Source organism: Nicotiana tabacum, chromosome 15 (genome assembly GCF_000715075.1).
Source record: "Nicotiana tabacum cultivar K326 chromosome 15, ASM71507v2, whole genome shotgun sequence".
Taxonomy (NCBI): domain Eukaryota; kingdom Viridiplantae; phylum Streptophyta; class Magnoliopsida; order Solanales; family Solanaceae; genus Nicotiana; species Nicotiana tabacum.
Window position 1 is genome coordinate 82391893 of NC_134094.1, and position 14357 is coordinate 82406249.

The following is a 14357-nucleotide window of genomic DNA, read 5'->3' on the forward strand; positions in this document are numbered from 1 at the left end:
AAAGCAAGTACAGAAAGTCTTATTTAGGGGAACAAGGTTCTAGCAAGTAAAACGACCGATCGAGTCGTTACAAAAGTCAAATAACTCTAGGAGTCTATATACTTACCTTTCCCTTCAGTGCGGAACTTCGAACGTGAGAATATTTAGTTATATTTGGAGAAGGGATAAAAAAAGTTAATTGATTTTGGAATTTTAAATATTTACAAATCTAATATAAAAGGAAATTTAGTACTAAGCTCTACAAATATTTATATTATTTTAAACGAAGTGGAACGTTCCTTATACCCTTTAAAGCCTTAACTTATATTAATTCATATAAAGTTAAAACTAAATTAAGTTAGATATCTTTTGTGATATGTTTTATGTTCCTTACTATTAGGATTACTACATAATTCACATAAATTGAGTTAATTTTAAAATTTTAAATAATAATGAAGTAATTAACTGATAATTTTTAAAGATGCAATCTAATTTTAAAGAATAAAAAAAGTACACCTATGTGGGTTTGTAGGAATATCTTTCATTATATAAAAAGAATTAGATTACCATTCCAATCTAACGTAAAATATTTTATTTTACTGTGCATAAAAAGAGAAAAAAAAGAATAAAGCAAGTGGAACGTTAGCAAGTCTAACAACCAAATCAAGTGGAACTTTAGCAAATCTAACAACCAAATCAAGAGAAACTTTAGCAAATCTATCGGACAAATTATGCAAAATATTTGACGGAGATCAAAAGTATTTACTTTTCGCAAATTAAAGGGCCAAAACATCTTAGAAATATATCTAAGAAATCATTTTGAACATACCTCCAAACATAAAGGATCATTTGTGTCATTTTCTTGTCAAAATAAGTTTTGAAAAAAAAAGACTAGGGTCAAAAGTGGAAGAGCAAATACTTGTCTCCTTGTTGTATTACTTTTAAAACCCCTAAAACCCTAAACCCATTTTCATCCAAGCCGCTCATAGTGTTCACTGTTGAAAAATGAGACCTCCAAGAGGACGTGGTGGTGGCGGATTTAGGGGCGGCAGAGACGGCGGCCGCGGTGGCCGATTTGGTGGTGGTCGTGGCGGCGGCCGCTTTCCTCCTCGCGATGAAGGACCTCCTTCTGAAGTCGTAGGTAAATAAAGTTGCATTAAACTGAATCTCTCTGTTTTTTTTTTTGTGTGTGAGTATTTTTTTTCTTTTTCTTTTGTGTGTTTAAGCTTTATGTGATGAAAAATGTGTTTTTTTGAATGGTAATATATGCAGAGGTATCAGCATTTGTACACGCATGTGAAGGAGATGCAGTAACAAAGCTCACTAATGAAAAAATCCCTTACTTTAACGCTCCTATTTACCTTCAGAACAAGACCCAGATTGGTAAAGTTGATGAAATATTTGGTCCTATTAATGAATCTGTAAGTACTCTCTTCTCCCATTTGTTATTTGCTAGTACTAGTTTCTAATGCTATATGTTAGCTTTTAAATTTTCATGGATAAAGTTGTTGCTTTAAATCTTTAATATTCGGAGAAGGATCTAAGCTATATTCACTGACAGTGTCAATTTTTTTATACTATTAGTGTGTAGCTCAACCTTTGAAAATTTATCTGTAATTACCTCGTGTAATATTTTTGTACCGTTGGTGCACAAAACTTAAACTCTTCGAAAAATGATGCCATTCACTAATATTTTGTTGTTGTGGTGGTTATTTGAGGGGGGTCTTTGTTATTTTAGCATTTGGCTAAAGTTAATACTCCCTGTTCTATTTTATATGTCAGTATTTTGCTGTCAGATTTTAATGTGTTAATTCGACATATTATATTGGTAATAGTGGAAGAAATATTTGAAGGGATGATTGAAATGTTAGGTTAATGGAGAAATCATCACATCATTGTTTAAAAATTGAATCTTTAGTGAATTTCAAATCTTTTAAAGCTGTGGAGTTGTATAGAAGTGGTATGATGTCAAATCTTTTGGAATGTTCCAAAATATAAAGTGTTGTATAATTCAAATGGAGCAAGTAGATTCCTTCTTAATACAGCTTCTCGAGGAAACAAGGTAAATGGAAATGCCGTTCTTGTGAGAAAAAAGAAATTTATTACCTCTGTAGCTCAATAGTGAGCTTTAATTAGGCCTCCAGGGCTTTAGTCCTAAGAGTGCAGCTTGTGTCTTGTGATGTGTGGCTTAGGCGTACATCATGGGTTCGAACTTTGCAACAGACAAAAGCCACAAAAACCTTTTGGGTGGAGCAACATAGAGGGAGCCCATTATCCAGTGAGTTTTGAACTGTGCGCCACTAGCCCTCGCGGATTTTTCGGTTATCAAATAATAGTAAGCCTTAACTAGAGAGACTGGCTTAGTGGTAGTACAATAGAATCAGGTTCTCATTGTTTAATGCTCCACTTACCTCTAGAACACCACATAGATCAGAAAAGTTTGATAATTTTTGTCATATTGGTGTGCCCTTGAGTAATCCATATTCCTGTATTACTTTCTTGCTTTCTTTGGGTGCAAAATTGTTGCTTTTATATTTCTGAAAATGATGATATTTTATGCTTTATTGCAGTTGTTTTCGATTAAGATGTCGGAGGGAATTATTGCAACTTCATATTCAGCTGGAGATAAGTTCTTCATTGACCCAGCTAAGCTTTTGCCACTGGCCAGATTTCTTCCGCAGCCCAAGTATGATTTCTCTGCTTTACTTCACGCTTCACACTTGATTAGTCCTTTCGTTTGATATTAGTATTTGTAGCCCTCTGGATATACTTGTATGCCGAATGGGCTAAATAAGCTATTGAGGAACAATGTCTATAGTTTATGTTCAAGAATAACTTGTAAAAGAGAAGAGTGTAAGATAAAGATGGTGAGAGCTTTCGGACTATATCATGAATTAGATTAGAATTGGCCCAAGAGGTAAGCAACTTGATGATACCTTTTAGCAAAGGGAGGAGATGCTGCAACTTCTACAATTTGTGGAATCAAATGTTTTTCATACAAATGGAGTATTATATTGTAATTCCAAATAGTTGAACTCAAGGACTTACCTGCTCTATAGCTACAGTTTCATTCAGATGAGCAAGATAACAAACCATCCCTTAAAATCCTAAAAACTACTTGCTTTGTTGTTAGTAAAATATATGAAGTTGCAGTTGGGCTTGAGAAACGGATTAATTTTTTGGGGCATTGTTTGATTGGTTTGCAGGTGACCTTCCATATTTTGTTTGCTTTTTGATGTTATGCAAATGCTTAAAAATATTCTTCACTGTTACAGGGGACAGCAACAAGCTTTTAGAGGCGGTGGACGAGGTGGAGGGAGAGGTGGGAGAGGTGGACGTGGTGGTTTTCGCGGTAGGGGTGCTCCTCGCGGGGGTAGAGGTCCTCCTCGGGGCGGTCGTGGAGGTGGTTTTAGGGGTAGAGGGAGATTTTAAAAAGGAATGTAATGTACTTTTGATTTCTCAAGTTAGTTTGTAATTCTGGATGATGTGACTCAATCGGGCGTATGTTATCAAAGTTCCTTTTTGTTAATGGAATCAGCCCTCCTTTATCTTTGTTTTGTTCCCTTTTTCCAGATAATTGGCATTGTAAGAATCTTTGTCCATTTATTTCCCATGTTTAACTGATTAGATATGTATAATCAACTCTTAGCTTGCGTTCGGTCATGCATTCTCAAATTTGTTTTAAAAAATTTATTTGAGTGAAGTTTGGTTTGAATATGAAAATCTGTTTGGACATCATTTTTTAAAACATATTTTACTTTTTTTTGTAAAAAAAACATGAAACGTGACTTATACTCGTAAGTTATAAAAACTATTAAATATACCTAACAATACCATACAAACAAACTTGCTAATCCTGTATATGCAAAACCTTCATTGATATCATTCATTATTATTATTATTATCATAAACCATAGTCCTGAACATAAATACATTATTCTAAAACCATAACTTGATATTTTAATATCAACTGCTAATAACACAATTACTAGCTACTACAGTTCGTTAAATTGCAATAATGTTATAAGATTCATCAGTCCAAAACTAGCTGGTGGATTAGTTGGGTCATAATAGATGGTGTTTTTTTTTTTATAGAATACTAAAGTTTGCGGTAATTTTGAAATTGTTAAAAAATCCAACGGTGACATTTTGAGCCAAAAACATGTCTAGAGCTAGTTGGATTTGGAAATTTTATTCAAAATCTGCCTAAATATGGATAAAATATATAAACAAACAGGTTTTGCCAAAAATATTTTAAAAAAAAACTTAGCAAAATCTATGGCCAAACGGGGACAGCATAGCCCATTTGGACTTGGTTATCAAGGTCCCTCATTGAGTGGCCTTGGTTTGTATATGTATTTTGCTTTTTGGTATGTGTGGTGGAGTGATTTGGTTACACGATTAAAGGTGATTGTTTAGTGGGAAATCAATTCTTCACCTCGTTTAGATATAAATAATAGGGCAGTAGAGCGATAAAAAAATTTAAGCAAGAAATTTACAGTGCAATAAGTTGTCTAATGGACTTTTCAAATGCAGGCACAATGATACTCAACAAAGGATCAAGTGACAAGTAAACAACAAACTAGTTTGCATATTGCGGATTTAGATTAAGCAAAGTGCATCTTTCAATGCTTTACATTATTATTCAGAAGCCACATTGTCCTTGGGTGAACATTTAGTTTACAAGATTTATCAAGGAAAAAAAAAGAAGGGCAGAAGGCGAAAAAGGTGGAGGTCAACCCAGAACATCAAATGGATAAAGCTTTTGCCAAAATTATGCTTAACACAAAACTTAATACAGACAAGCCACCGTGTGTCTCATTCTCAAGCTTCCCATCCCCTTAGAGCAGTTGCTCTAGCTACACGATTAACGCCCAATGTGAAGGCGCCCATTCGGAGATCACAATTGTGAGTCTTGCACATATCCTTAACATCTTTAAAGCCTCTTGTCATATATGTCTTCAGCTCAGCATTCACTTTATCCTCATCCCACATAAAGCCTTGGATGTTCTAGTATTTCAAAAACATCGACAAGTTGATAAGGTAACTGAGCTCTTGGAAGTTTTAACATGTTCTTGTGGTGCATAATAGAGTAAACAACAGAACAAGAACAATGCTTTGTGGCAAAGTATGAAAAAAGGTATAATACCTGAACCCACTCAAAATAACTAACGGTGACACCACCTGAATTAGCGTATATATCTGGTAGGATGACAACTCCTTTCTTTGCCAAAATCTGTAGAGGATTAGAATTAGTTAAAATGTTACAGTTGTCTTGTGCGTGTCTCAAATATGATCTGTAACTAACGCACTTGCCTATTCTACCTCCTTTTGTAACTTTTGCTTTACTTGCTTCTCGCATTCTTAAGTGGATTGTGAAAAAAGAAAAACAAAAACAATTATTGCTATTGCACTGACCTCATCAGCTTCTGGATCAGTCGGATGGTTAGCTGCCTCAATAATATATTTGGCTTTAATATTATTTGCATTATCCCTTCAATGACAAGTTCAAACGTATCACAAATATGACACGAAAGGCTTCTTGATAACTAGTTCAATGCAAAATCATGAAAGTACCTGTTGATTACTCCGCCAAGGGCAGCTGGTATAAGAACGTCACAATCTTCTACCAGTATTGAATCTGGATCTATTGAACGTGCATCGTTGAAACCTTTAACTCCACGATTTTCCTTCACGTGTTTGAGTAGGCTTGCTATGTCGAGTCCATTCTTGTTCTTTATGGCACCTGTTATGTCACTTACTGCAACGATTTTACCACCTTGCTCATTGATAAGTTTTGCAGCCCAGGAACCAACATTCCCAAATCCCTGATAGTAGGGAAAACATTGTCAAATTCGCATTCTTGTCCAGTGACAACTAACAGCAGATAAAATCATAAACTCCCCTACAAAAATTTTTTGGGGCCCCAAAATTTGGGGGCTTAATGCAAAGGCTTTACTAGCCTTACCCTGAACCACCCCTGCCCAGAACAGAAGTGAACATTTTGACTGTGCTAACCTGTATAACAAAACACTGCCCAGCAATACTCTTGCCATGCTCTTTTAGCAGCGCTTCCGTAGCAAAGAGAACACCCCTTCCGGTAGCTGCATCTCTACCTAAGGATCCACCAAGATCCTGTAATAAATTGTTACATCTCTTAGGCTAAATTGACAATGATCCCTCAACTACATAAAGAAGTCATTTTCACTACAAAGCTTGTGCATATCTAAACTAGAGCAAAAAGGTGTGATGAACACAAAAGTAGTAGAGTCAAGTTCCAACACCAACTGGATTGTGTAAAATGGGTTCATAGATTGTAGAAAAACACGAATTGGGAATAAGAACTCCGCTGAATTTTTATGCATTACTCACAATAGGTTTTCCGGTTACCACTGCAGGTGAATAACCATGAAATTTTGAGTACTCGTCTAGAATCCATGCCATTGTCTGCACAAAGAAATTGTAGCAACTCCAGTAAGACATATTTCACTAAGACGACAAAGCATTAGATGCAAATGACATCTTCTTCCATCCACTAATGCTAGGCAAGAAAAATCATATTCACAGACCTGTGGATTTGTTCCCATATCTGGCGCCGGAACATCTGTGTGAATTCCGATCAAGTCATGTATTTTTTGAGTAAATACTCGAGTAAGTCGTTCTAGCTCAGAGTTACTCAGGTCACTAGGGCTACATCCTATGCCCCCTTTAGCCCCACCATATGGTATATTGGCTACTGCTGTTTTCCATGTCATTAGCTGTGCTAATGCATTTACCTCATCCGGATCAACCTACATTAGACATCGATGAGTGACTATTCGATCAATTGATAACTCTACTCAGTCTGCACATATCGAAATACTATTTCTGTTACAATCAGCAATGAGTAATAGTCTAACATAGAGAAGAAAAAAAGAACCTCAGGATGGTATCTGATTCCGCCTTTCATAGGCCCGCGAGCATTGTCATGTTGTACTCTAAATCCAACAAAAGATGCCAATGAGCCATCATCTTTTGGTATTGTACACTCTACCTGAAGATTGCACAAAATCAGTCCAGGAACATTTGCTTTGACAAAATTTTGAAACACACACACACAAAAGTCAGTGTACTAAGAACAATAATTTAACCACCTCAAAGCCTGATCCTATAGGGACCTTTTGAACACTAAAAAGTTTAAGTCAAGCTCCCTAAGTATAAAGTCCAAAACCAGAACAAAACCTGTTTGTATTTCCCAAGACCCAAATTGGCCAAAAACTCTTGTCATCAAAGCATAAGTAGGAACACAAATAAAGGGGTGCATCTTCTATTTCAAGAATCCCTTTTCATCAAAAAGAAAATAAAGTTAAGCAAGTGACATACCTTAATTTCTCTAAAGGGGATTAGCAGACTCTTTTCCAGCTTAGAGTCTAAACCGAGCAGTCGAGCTGCCAGCTTAAAGTTTCTATTTGTTGCTGCTAAAGCATTCATGTTTCCTCAAAAAATGAAGCTCAAACCCAGAGAAAGTCAATATCCTAATATAGGAAAGGCAAAAAAATATCGCAATCAATCCTAGATTTTTAACAAGGAAAGGGTGAAGAAAGAAAATTTACACTTGGCAATAACATCTCAGCAGACATTTAATGTAACTGTTTTTAATTTTCCATGTGGAAAATAGTGAACAATCGTGTCATCAACACGTTTTAATCTTATCCATTCTATACAGAGAGCTAAAACACTAATTTGTTTCTTACCCAAAAACCAAGAATTCAACAAACGGAGGCTGCAGTTGATCAAGCAAATATAATTAGCATGGAGATTTTCAATATTTCAAGAAGTATACTTTAGAATTAAATTTGATAATTGAGGTAGCTGCTGTTTGTTTTATTATATAATAAGTGTCAGCATGTTTATCTAGCCAGTAGCCACGTCAAGTTTTTCTTAAAAAATACTCCTAAGTCATAAAGTTCCAACATGCACATTAAATACTGACTCCCCTTCTATTTCCAGTTTCGAGGCTTTTTTGTTTTTCTTCAACGAGTGTCTTCTTTTTATTGGATATATAAGTCTGTTTCGTTTACTCGAAGATTTTTACACTATCAGTTTGTTTTTATGAAACTTTGATTTTTATATCAGGTTTGTCTTAATGATTTAAGAAATTTATACACTGACGGTGCACATTATTCGAATTTGCCTTACCTGGATTAAGCCCTCACCAATTGAGTTTACCCAATTTTGGGTTCAACTGGAAGCTACTCTGACCCCAAAATAAGGGAGAAGCCATTTCAAACTTCGAGTAATATGGTTAGGGGGCAATGGACAGACTTAATTGTGCCTTAATTTTAAATACACCGTGTAAAGGGTAAAACTAAAAAAAGAATGTACAAGAAAAAGGTTTGAAGAGATGAGTCATCTTTGGCTTGTTTACCTCTTTTCTTATATCTATTTATACATATATTGATAGCGCAAAGAACGTTTATACTATCTATATATTTTAATATGTTAGTAGGAAGTAATTTGTCTTCTTTTCCGGGCTACATCCCACTATTACGGATAGTTGCTTGTATGTGGTTATTTTTAGGGTAATCTGATATTATACAACAACCAACCCAATGAAACTATAAATTTTTTTTTAGATGGTTAGTGTATAGAAATTGAACTTTATCTTCAACGGCTCATTGTTTCCTACATGGGACGGGCAAAATCTTGTCCCAAGTTTTCTATTGAGAACTAGTGACTTTCACCATTAGAGTATAATAGAAAGCACTAAGGTTGTGCAGAGTTTCTCAACATTAAACACAAAGGAATTAAGCATCATAATGGAAAGTAGAAAACAGGTTATGAACTTTTTTTTTAAACCTTCCTCATTGATGTCAGCATTGTATGAGCCTGACCGACCCAAAGGACACAGCCAAGTCCAAGATGAGTACGACTATCATAACAGGTTTATGAACTTTCAAGCACGCAAACAATAGAAACTAACCAGTTTGAATAAAAATTCAAGACACCTTAGCTTAGTGTACCTCAAGACAGAAGAAGTTTAAGTCCTTCGTCCCTCTGCCTCTAGTGACTTAAGCCTGCCCCTGAAGCCAACAGAATAATGCACTAGATATGTAATTACTCTTAAGTCCTGAACTCCAATACTATCAATTTATATCCATGAAAAAGAAAAATATGGAATCAGATTCAATATATTAACCCGAATATCAAAAGTTTCTCGATTTATACTCGTATAACGAAAGTGTGTATATATGTAGGTCCAAACATAAGTAAGTGGGATTATCACTGCCATGGGCGGAGCTAGGCCGGAATGTTACACGGTATAGAAAAGGTAATTTATTTAATGGATATATACTAAATGTCGGATCTCCTTGCCTTCTTCACAGGTTTACCTTTTTTGTTTTTTTAAATTCCTTTAATAAAAATTCTGGTTCCGCCGTTACATTGTCCCTTTAGCTTCTTCACGTACGCATATTTTGCTTTTATCATAACACTAAAGTTCATAATCCCCTTGACACCCTCCGGCCTCCACCCCTCAAATAAAAGAAAATCCAATTCTAATAAGAAACTGCAGGGACACATTTCAAGATTCTCTTCTAAATTCTCACACAGAAGATGGGGCACTACTAAAAAATGTCAAATTTCGGACCATCAAACTTGTCGAAAATCGGTCGAAAATCTATTATTTCTTACGGATTTCCGACCGAAGTCAAGTGTTGAAAATAGATAGTCGTAAATTTTTCGACCGAATTGGTCGGAAATTTCCAACTGTTTTGGTCGTAAAGAGGAAAAATTAGGACACAAAATTTGCGATTGATTCAGTCGAAAATCAAAACATAAATATTAATAAAGTTATACGATTTCCGACTGATTTGGTTGGTATATTTAATAATTGATTTAAGTTATATTCAACATTTCCGATCGAATTGGTCGAAAATCCTAAAATTAATTTAATAAATAAAAAATTTCAACCACTTCAGACAAAAATCTGGGAATTCCTAGTTACAAATTCCGACTACAGTGGTCGGAAATCAGACGCAAATTTTGGTAAATTTCAGCAAAATTCTACCATATTTTGAAGCTACACCACCTGCCAAATCAAACAACCAATCATTCAACCTAATATCACAATTGCTCAACCAATTGAACCCAAAATATCAAATATCAAACGAGTAAATATTACAAAGCCTTCAAACAAGTGTAAACAATTCTATTAAACCACATTAAAGTCCAAACGTTTCAACCAAATGATATTCAAGTCGAAAACATATTATGCAAAACACATTCACAACCAAGTCTTAAAACCAACCAAGTCAAAACCAATCAAGTCTAAATACCATATTACACATTCCAAATACTATTCCTTATCAGTTTCAATCTCCTCATTGTTAGATTCCTCAAATGTACGTTGGTTGCCATACTTTTCCATAAATGTTCGCATCATACTTATTGTTTCTTGAGCAGTGTTCCGTTGTTGCGCCAATTCATTAGTTTGTGTCCACGTAGTCTCAATTTCTTTGGGTGAAGCAGAAGCACCACTGAATAATGCAGCTGGACGAGTGGAGGATTGCTGTATTCCAAACCCGTAGACTCTACCTTTATTTATTTTCATGAGAAATAAAGAAAAATAAAGTTAAATGAGCAAGAGAAGAAACATACAACTTGTGCAAAATAAAATTAAAACGAATATTACTATAAAATTCTATACCTTTATTTACTCCATCAGCTGCATGTGTTCATATTGAAGTCATATCTTTGGGCGACGGTTGGGAATCAGGCTGAGTTTGTTGCCATTCCTCCAATCTTCTTTGATGTCCTTCCTGAAATAAAAATGATAAACATTATATAAACAAACTAATCTTAAGCAAAAAAGAAAGTAGTATTAAATTTAGAATCTTACATATGTCTCTGATGCACGCTGTCCGACTCATCCTTTATTTGTACCATCCTCCTCCTCCTCCTCCTTCTTCTTCTTAAGTGTCTCCTCAAAGACATGAGTATGAGACACATTTCTCCCATGTGTCTTTTCCTGCCAAAATTATAAATATGAGTTAATATATGTTCGATCACATATAAGCAAAACTAAGAAAAAATTTATAAATAAATTACCAATCTCAATCAATGGGCCGCAAACCTAATTGAACCTCCAGTGTGCAACGAACCACCTTTACTGGAGGCGAACAGAGCCTTTCCTTGTTCACTCTTATGCTTCCATTCATCGGTATTCAACTTCTCCAAAGTTGAAGCCAGACATCTTGACACAACCAATTGGGCTTGTTGCTACCGCTCCGAGTAACAAAATGAGTATCTTTAATCCTTTATAAATCTCTCTTCTCAAAATTAGCATTCACCTGAATTTCATACTGAGGTTGCCATACACATTGAGTCTGCAATTAAAATAAAAGTTAGACGAACAGAATAATTATTATATAATTATTTTTTGTACCTTGAATTGATGCCACATATTCACTCTGATCTGGTATGGTATCTCTCTCCAGGAATCCCACTGCTCATGAAAAAATGGCTTCATAGATTCCACAACATATGTGTGGCCTGATAGGATGGCAAGAACATGTATTACATTTAACATGTAAAATAAATCTTCGTTAAATTGAATATATCTAAAGCTTTGTTCAAGCAATTAATAATAAAGAATAACTTTCCCATCCTCATGGGATACGATAATCAACCGATAAAATGACCGTACTCTACAGTCCCACCAGCATACTGTCTCCAGGAAGGAGAAACAGAAGACGTACTAGTAGATGGGATGCAGTTGTCTGAAAGATTCCAATAAACTTCGGTGGTAATGAAGTCGATTGAGAAGGACGAGAAAAACTAGGAGGAGGAATCATACTTGGCATATGTGAAGGAATGTGACTTGTAGATGGAAAAATTATTTTTTCTTCTTCTTAGATTGTTTCTGTTATTTACCCTTATAAGCCATATATGCAATTTAAGTAAAACAGATATAATAAAAAAAATTAACATGTCATAATATATAGTAATTCTTCTATATATTAAATGATTAAAGGAATAACATATAAAAAGTCCAACAAGATATAAAAATAATACAATAATATAAGGAATAACATAAGAAACCAAATAAGTCATAAAACACACAAACAACTCAATCTTCATCGCTTTCTTCATATTGATCATATTCATTTTCATCATCGCTTGTTTCATTTTCATCATATAATTCTTCATCCTCACTTGCTTCATATTTATCAATTGAACCTTCGTCCTCATTTTTTATGGATGTTCCTTCCTCATACTCACCTTGATTTGATTTAAGGACTGAAGGATCGAATTTTTCATAGAGGCTTTCACTATCCAGCAATTCACCTGCTAGTTCATCATCCATTATTGTTTAAACACTTGAAATGTTATTCTGGTACGCTACTAGTAAGTGTTGGATCATACCACTTACACAGAAAGAGTACCAGCTTTTTCTTCGGCCAACCAACACTACACTCAGTTCTAATATCTCTTGAAGCACACCATAATAATCAACATCTACATCACCTTTCATACACACGCCACTATAATAACCTCAATTTCAAAAAGCTTTGGGAACTAATAACCTCAATTTCAAAAGTGACCATTTAATTCAAGTTTTTCGACATTAATTCGCTTGTTTTAATATAAACCCAACTAAAAAATATCGAAATAAACTCAATTTTCAATCACAAACTAAGAATTGGAAGAGTTAATCCCAAATCTCAATTATAAGTTCATGGCAACAAACACCTATCAAATTATTTTATTATTCTTCTAATTAACAATATCAAACCTAGATTCAACTACCAAATTAATATGGAATTTCATTTATTCTAATAAAATTACTCAAACCTAGATATTCAACTAGCAATTCCCTTACGGTACTTGTATATTGGTCATGGGATAAAGACGAGGGAGAGAGCGAGAGAGAGAGAAACTGACTGCGGAAGAGAAAGAGAGGGGTGTCACCGAAGAAGGACGGAAGTCGGAGAGAGAGGGGTGTCGTCGTCCCCGTCGCCGAGCTGCCTGAGGGTGGGGGTTCCAGCCACAGAGAGAGAGAGAAAAAGAGAGAAGAAAGAAAAAAAGAGAGAGAGAAAAGAAAGGGGCCAGGAATTTTTTAAATAAATTTCCGATCGAGTCAGTCGAAAATTTAAATTTGTTTAAAATTTTCATTTTTCGACTGATTCAATTTCAATGTTGGTCAACGAAGTCAGACCTTGTTTTAATAAACTTTTGCTATCGAATCGGTCGCAACCTTTTTTTTTTTTTCGCAGTATTTTGCGCCAAAATTTCCGATAGGTGTAGTCGGCATATCTGCCATAAAAATTAAAATTTATTTTTAGCACATTTCTATTCGAATCCATCGGAAATTTCCGACCGAATCCGTCGGAAATTTCCGACTACTTTTCCCCGTCAAAAATGACACTTTTTTAGTAGTGGGGGTATTTCAGAGACTAAATAAATGAATGAATTTTAATATGAATATGAATATGAATGGAGTTTAAGTTATATGTGTTGATTGTGTAAAAAGATATTGACATAATTAGCATATTATAAGGTAATTACGACTAAACTTCACGATAAAAAGTAATTGATAATCTAGTAATTAAAACTGGTAACTAAACTTTAATCGTACATATATAAAACTACTCAACCACAAGAATAACAAATATGCCTCAATCCTAAATAAGTTGGGTCGATTATATGAATCTTCATTACTCATATAAGCTCATCGAATTATCATCATACCAAGTAAAATAAAATATAAAAAATGAGTTAAATATATATATAAATACTAGTAATAATAATAATAATATTAGAAGCTCTTTGACGAGAATTTAATTATTTCCAACTAATAAATACTACATATATAGATCTTTTCTTCCACTGTATCTTATTTTGTAGCTAAGGCTACGTTAACTACTAGTAATTTTTTTTTATTTATGCTGTTAGTATATAGTACTTAAATCCACATGAATATGAATGTATGCTCATGTTATATGACGTATTGGAAGGGGTGGGGCGTGGGGGACTAGTCCATACTCTATAAACCAATAACATCAGCATCAGTACTAAAGTAGAGGAAGCTGAAGAGGAGAATCTAAGGTTTCATCATCAAATTCCATTAAATCCCAAAAACTGTTTCAATAAGAGAGAAAATAAAGAATAATATCTCTTTCAAACGTGGAACCAAATATCCTTTTGTCCTCGCGAATAACAAACATACTACGTGAATCTGATGTAAACTCCATCTTCCTCTCTTTCCATAATAACTAGTTTGTTCGTATAGAAGCTTCCTTTCCCATCCAGTTCGATATCACTAATTCGAATTTGTATCGCGTAAGAATTAGGGGTGTACAAACCGAACCGAAAAACTGCATCAAATTGAAAAATCA

The 14357-nt window shown here is 34.6% G+C and overlaps 2 protein-coding genes and 2 long non-coding RNA genes across 6 annotated transcripts; 1 reads left to right on the top strand and 3 right to left on the bottom strand.

Annotated features, from left to right (window-relative positions):
- Window positions 1-917: 917 nt before the first annotated feature.
- LOC107762965 (putative H/ACA ribonucleoprotein complex subunit 1-like protein 1) lies at window positions 918-3621 on the top strand. Its single transcript, XM_075230924.1, has 4 exons — window positions 918-1120; window positions 1252-1400; window positions 2550-2665; window positions 3255-3621. Exons 1-4 carry the CDS (start codon window positions 985-987, stop codon window positions 3409-3411), a joined length of 558 nt encoding a protein of 185 aa, XP_075087025.1. The 5' UTR covers window positions 918-984; the 3' UTR covers window positions 3412-3621.
- Window positions 3622-4543: 922 nt separating this feature from the next.
- Window positions 4544-9079, bottom strand: LOC107762966 (glutamate dehydrogenase B-like). Of its 2 annotated transcripts, none has more exons than XM_016581370.2 (10): window positions 8982-9079; window positions 7342-7493; window positions 6899-7012; window positions 6549-6770; window positions 6352-6426; window positions 5998-6114; window positions 5557-5807; window positions 5398-5473; window positions 5129-5215; window positions 4544-4989 (listed from the first exon to the last, which is right to left on the bottom strand). In XM_016581370.2, exons 2-10 carry the CDS (start codon window positions 7447-7449, stop codon window positions 4804-4806), a joined length of 1236 nt encoding a protein of 411 aa, XP_016436856.1. In that variant the 5' UTR covers window positions 7450-7493; window positions 8982-9079; the 3' UTR covers window positions 4544-4803. The 2 variants fall into 2 exon arrangements, with proteins under 2 accessions (XP_016436856.1, XP_016436855.1); XM_016581369.2 differs by lacking the exon at window positions 8982-9079 and adding an exon at window positions 7713-7832.
- A 1068-nt stretch (window positions 9080-10147) lies between these two features.
- LOC107762968 (uncharacterized) lies at window positions 10148-10991 on the bottom strand. Its single transcript, XR_001642933.2, has 3 exons — window positions 10859-10991; window positions 10667-10778; window positions 10148-10554 (listed from the first exon to the last, which is right to left on the bottom strand). It is a non-coding gene; the product is annotated as an uncharacterized LOC107762968 (long non-coding RNA).
- Window positions 10992-11184: 193 nt separating this feature from the next.
- Window positions 11185-13069, bottom strand: LOC142169462 (uncharacterized). Of its 2 annotated transcripts, none has more exons than XR_012699324.1 (3): window positions 12904-13042; window positions 11405-11511; window positions 11185-11321 (listed from the first exon to the last, which is right to left on the bottom strand). It is a non-coding gene; the product is annotated as an uncharacterized LOC142169462 (long non-coding RNA). The 2 variants fall into 2 exon arrangements; XR_012699325.1 differs by having other exon boundaries at window positions 11208-11345; window positions 12931-13069.
- Window positions 13070-14357: the final 1288 nt, after the last annotated feature.

Bases quoted from the DNA above. Each gene is read 5' to 3' on its own strand.
- LOC107762966 (XM_016581370.2), bottom strand. From the start codon at position 7,449: ATGAATGCTTTAGCAGCAACAAATAGAAACTTTAAGCTGGCAGCTCGA. The intron at 7,013-7,341 runs GTATGTCACTTG...TGCAATCTTCAG, and splicing joins TCCCCTTTAGAGAAATTAAG to GTAGAGTGTACAATACCAAA. The intron at 6,115-6,351 runs GTGAGTAATGCA...AATTTATTACAG, and splicing joins TGGTAACCGGAAAACCTATT to GATCTTGGTGGATCCTTAGG.
- LOC107762965 (XM_075230924.1), top strand. From the start codon at position 985: ATGAGACCTCCAAGAGGACGTGGTGGTGGCGGATTTAGGGGCGGCAGA. The intron at 1,401-2,549 runs GTAAGTACTCTC...GCTTTATTGCAG, and splicing joins TTGGTCCTATTAATGAATCT to TTGTTTTCGATTAAGATGTC. The intron at 2,666-3,254 runs GTATGATTTCTC...TCACTGTTACAG, and splicing joins AGATTTCTTCCGCAGCCCAA to GGGACAGCAACAAGCTTTTA.